The following is a 3,719-nucleotide window of genomic DNA, read 5'->3' on the forward strand; positions in this document are numbered from 1 at the left end:
AAGAGCTCTGTAGCGTGTAGTGGTTCTGCACGCCTGCTGCCGGGAGAGACGCTATGGTACCGGGAAGGCGCTGGACCTGCTAAGCAGCGGGGACAGTACGCTGCTTCCTCCGGGAGCGGACCTTGTGCGACGGCGAGAGAGACGCCGTGCGCAGGCAAGCAACCGGGGGGGAATCAGTTATTCTGCTAGTCAGGTTGCAGTTGCTATGGAAACAGTGCTAGCAGTTGCTTAATTCTGATGGGGGGAGAGCTGAGCTGTACACGCTAGTGGGCAGTGATGTTCACGAGCGTGCGGAGGGGGTTTAGGGTGGCGCTCAACGGTCCGGCAGAGCCGCAGCGTCGGCGGGAATAGAGCTGCCCTGTTCACGCGTCCTCCCTAGTTTGAGCAAAACACTACGATATAGAAGGCAGGGGTGTACCTAATGCATAAAGCGCTACGCCTGTCCATACAGTGCCGACGGCCCAGGACGTACGAGCTGCAGAGATTCACAGAATAGGGGAGACCACACAACCGAACAGCCGACAATCAGCACTTCTGAATAGGCGCACATCTGATAGCCGCCAACTACTTGACGTCTGAGGGCTGTGCATGCATGCAATGGCGGTTGTCACCTTCTCCCTGGGTGCCAGTTCATCTTCAAGTTGACCTGATTTCAGTTTGATCGCAATCGTTTCCATTTCATTTTGACTTGGCACCTTGTTACTTTTTGAAAGCTTTGCGCCTATCTTCTTTTCTTCCGTAGATTCTCTAACGGCTTCCTTTCCCTGTCCGCGGAAAGAGCCAACGGCCAACTTGTGTGTCTTCTCGAGTTTTTTCTCCAGATTTTCACCACACATGGCAGCATGTAAGTATTCGCTCCTTTTTCTGTTCATGCTGTTGGTTATCTGAAGCGCTAACAGCCTCACTATCCGGCCAAGTTTTTCTCGCGAGGACGCACGTATACTCACCTACTTGTTACTGCAAAGTGTCTGTTGGGGAGACGGGATGTTGAGGTCCCTCGCGGGCGGCATGAGTTCAGCCTTATTCAGGCAGTGTAAAGGCCATGTACAGAGCAGCGGAAATCTTTCTTTATAGTTTTACTTCGCTTGCTCGTAGGAGAAACCTCCCGTGATGAAGGAGCGCTGTCCCTTCCGGGCTTCTTTCTCCTCATCATCATGCTGTGGAGCCAAGAGGCCACTTGCACACAAGGAGGGGGCTTTTGGGTCTCATCCGCTTCTTGTCCGTCGCCGACGTGCTCTTCTTCGTGTCCTCCCCTAGTGCCAGAAGATGAGCCTGTTATCATATTCGATGATGAGGTATGTCTCCTGCGCCCGCGTCCTCTCTTCAGCCAGTGTATACGCAGTTCTCCCTCATCAACTCAGCAACAGGAAAGTCAAATCGCCATTGATCCGGGAGATTCTCAGTGGACGACAAAGGAAGATGGCGATGGCAATGAGCCATCTTACATCCAGACTGGAGGTCTCTCCACTTGTTCAAGGAAAGGGCCACAGTCAGGTGGAGTGTACGTACGGGATAACGTCCTTGTGGGTCCGGGATGCGTTTCTTTGGCCGGAAGGAATATCTCGGAAGAAGAAGACATCAGATTTATCTCTCAGAATGGTGGCCGGATACAAGGACCGGCTGGTGGGACTTCTTCGGCTGTAACATTGTCTGAGAAAAATGCAGCCTCGGAGGAGACACCTGGGCCTTGCATGTCTCGGCGAGCCCAGTCGGATCGATTTCCCGTTGTCACGGGGAATCTTTTGAACGCGAGCCACGAACCTCATCGTACACCCTATTCTACCTTGAAATGTAGAGCTCCTAGAGAGACTCCTAAGCAGATATTTGAAGATATCCCTTCTGCTTCACAGCAGAACTGCGCCTGGGGCTTGCCGCCTACAGCCCCATGGCATCGTTCGCCTTATATTCGGACACGCGACGTCTCGAGTTCCCCACGGAAGATTTTTTGCTGTCCTGAGAGAGAACAGGGAGAAGAACGGCTAGGGAGGGAAGCTGAAAGAGAGGAAGAGGAGAGAGAAGAGACGAGACAGAAGACTAGTTGGGATGAGCAGAGAGGAGCCGACAAAGAAGAAGAGCAGGCTATTATGAAGCACTTCGACAGAAGTATTTTTTTATCACAGACCAGTGATGAAGGAGACACACAGGAAGAGACATTTGGAATAGAGAAAGAAAAACAAGAGAATATGAAATGTCTAGAGAATGGGGGGCGGAACTCCACAGTGGCTGAATCTGCCGCGGATCTCCAAGGGACTGATAACAAAGGAAGAGAAGAGAAGACCTGGGAGATGCCAAGGACGTATAAGACGCCTCCTCTTCAAGACAAACATATTCACGAAGAACACCAAAAGGAGGGACGACATATTCTAAATCATCATGCATGCAGTTTTTCTAGAGTGAATAAGAACGGTGAGAACAAAGAGAAAACTGTCTTTTCTTCAAGTCTTAGCATTAATGGCCCTTGTAAACATCAAGTCTACACACTTACACCATCCCATGTATCGTCGCCTGTTGATGTACCTAAGGTCCTCACGTGCTCCGCCTCCTCCTCTCCACGCTCATGTGTCCCTTCTCTACCCGCACTTTCACACACGGGACCTTCTCTCTCAAGTTCTTCATGTGGTGGATGTACACCCGTCCTAGTCGATGTACACCGTCGCTCTGAAGAAACAGAAGTGACAGAAAAGGCAAGTTCTTCTCCGGGTGAAGATAAGAATGTGAATGGTGTCATAAAGGGTTTATCTTTATCGTCTGATCAACCTCTCTCTCTATCCCGCTCGTCTCAACATTCGGCCTGTCTCATGTCGTCAAGGGGTGTTTGTATCCCGACAGAAAACAGCTCTTCTCGAGATCTTTCATCCCCCATCTTTCCTATCTCTTCGTCTCATTCCGCACCCCCTGCATCTTCAGTTAAAGTATCCTCCTCGGAACCATCTCTCTTGTCCTCTCTGTCCTCTTCATCTTCTTCTTCTTCTCGGAGTTCACCATCTTGTCTAGAATCTCCACATCTAGCTAGTTCTCCTTCCCCTAGACACGACACATCGTCGTGTCTACATTGTTCGTCTTCACATCTAGCTAGTAGTGTGGCCACCAGAGGATCACAGACTGCAAGCAACAGAGAACAACAGACTGCAGGGAAAGATCAAAGAGCGGAGATTTCACGAGAAGAAAATCTTCTTTTCTTCAGTGGAGACGAGGATGAAGAAGAAGAAGATGAAGAAGATAGAAAAACTGAGAAAGCAGACGAGGAAGTCGAAGTAGGAGTCATAGAGGAAGAAAGGAAGTCTTCCGCTGTATCGTGTTGCTCTTCTTCTTCCTCTTCTTCGCCTTCGTCTCGCTCGTTCTTCTTGTCTTCTTCTACATGCCCTGACAATACGAAGTCATCGCATGTTCTTCTTAAAGGTGGAGGCTATGGCTGTAGAAGAAGAACAAGTGAGGCTTTGGATGATTTAGATGAACTGATCAATGTAGATGTCGATTACCTGATATGTAGCACTCAAACTCCTTCATCCTCTTCTCTTGTCGATAACCCTTCTTCTTCTTCGGTCTCTCGTTCTTGTTTGTCTCCCCATCGGTCAACTTCTTCTTCTGCCTTTTTTCCTGATACCACTGAAGTATCCGATTCTTCTTCTTCTCCTTCTTCCTCTTGTCGGAGAGGTTGTCATGCCGAAGGCTCATCTTCATCCTTAGTGCGTCCTTCTTCTTCTTCTTCCACTTCTTCT

The 3,719-nt window shown here is 49.6% G+C and overlaps 1 protein-coding gene across 1 annotated transcript; it reads right to left on the reverse strand.

Moving 5' to 3' along the window:
- Positions 1-687: 687 nt before the first annotated feature.
- Positions 688-3,711, reverse strand: CSUI_003510 (uncharacterized protein). The gene has a single exon (XM_068063707.1). The coding sequence runs from the start codon at positions 2,377-2,379 to the stop codon at positions 2,083-2,085; it is 297 nt and encodes a 98-aa protein (XP_067924314.1). The 5' UTR covers positions 2,380-3,711; the 3' UTR covers positions 688-2,082.
- Positions 3,712-3,719: the final 8 nt, after the last annotated feature.

This window comes from Cystoisospora suis (genome assembly GCF_002600585.1).
Source record: "Cystoisospora suis strain Wien I chromosome Unknown contig_1582, whole genome shotgun sequence".
Taxonomy (NCBI): domain Eukaryota; phylum Apicomplexa; class Conoidasida; order Eucoccidiorida; family Sarcocystidae; genus Cystoisospora; species Cystoisospora suis.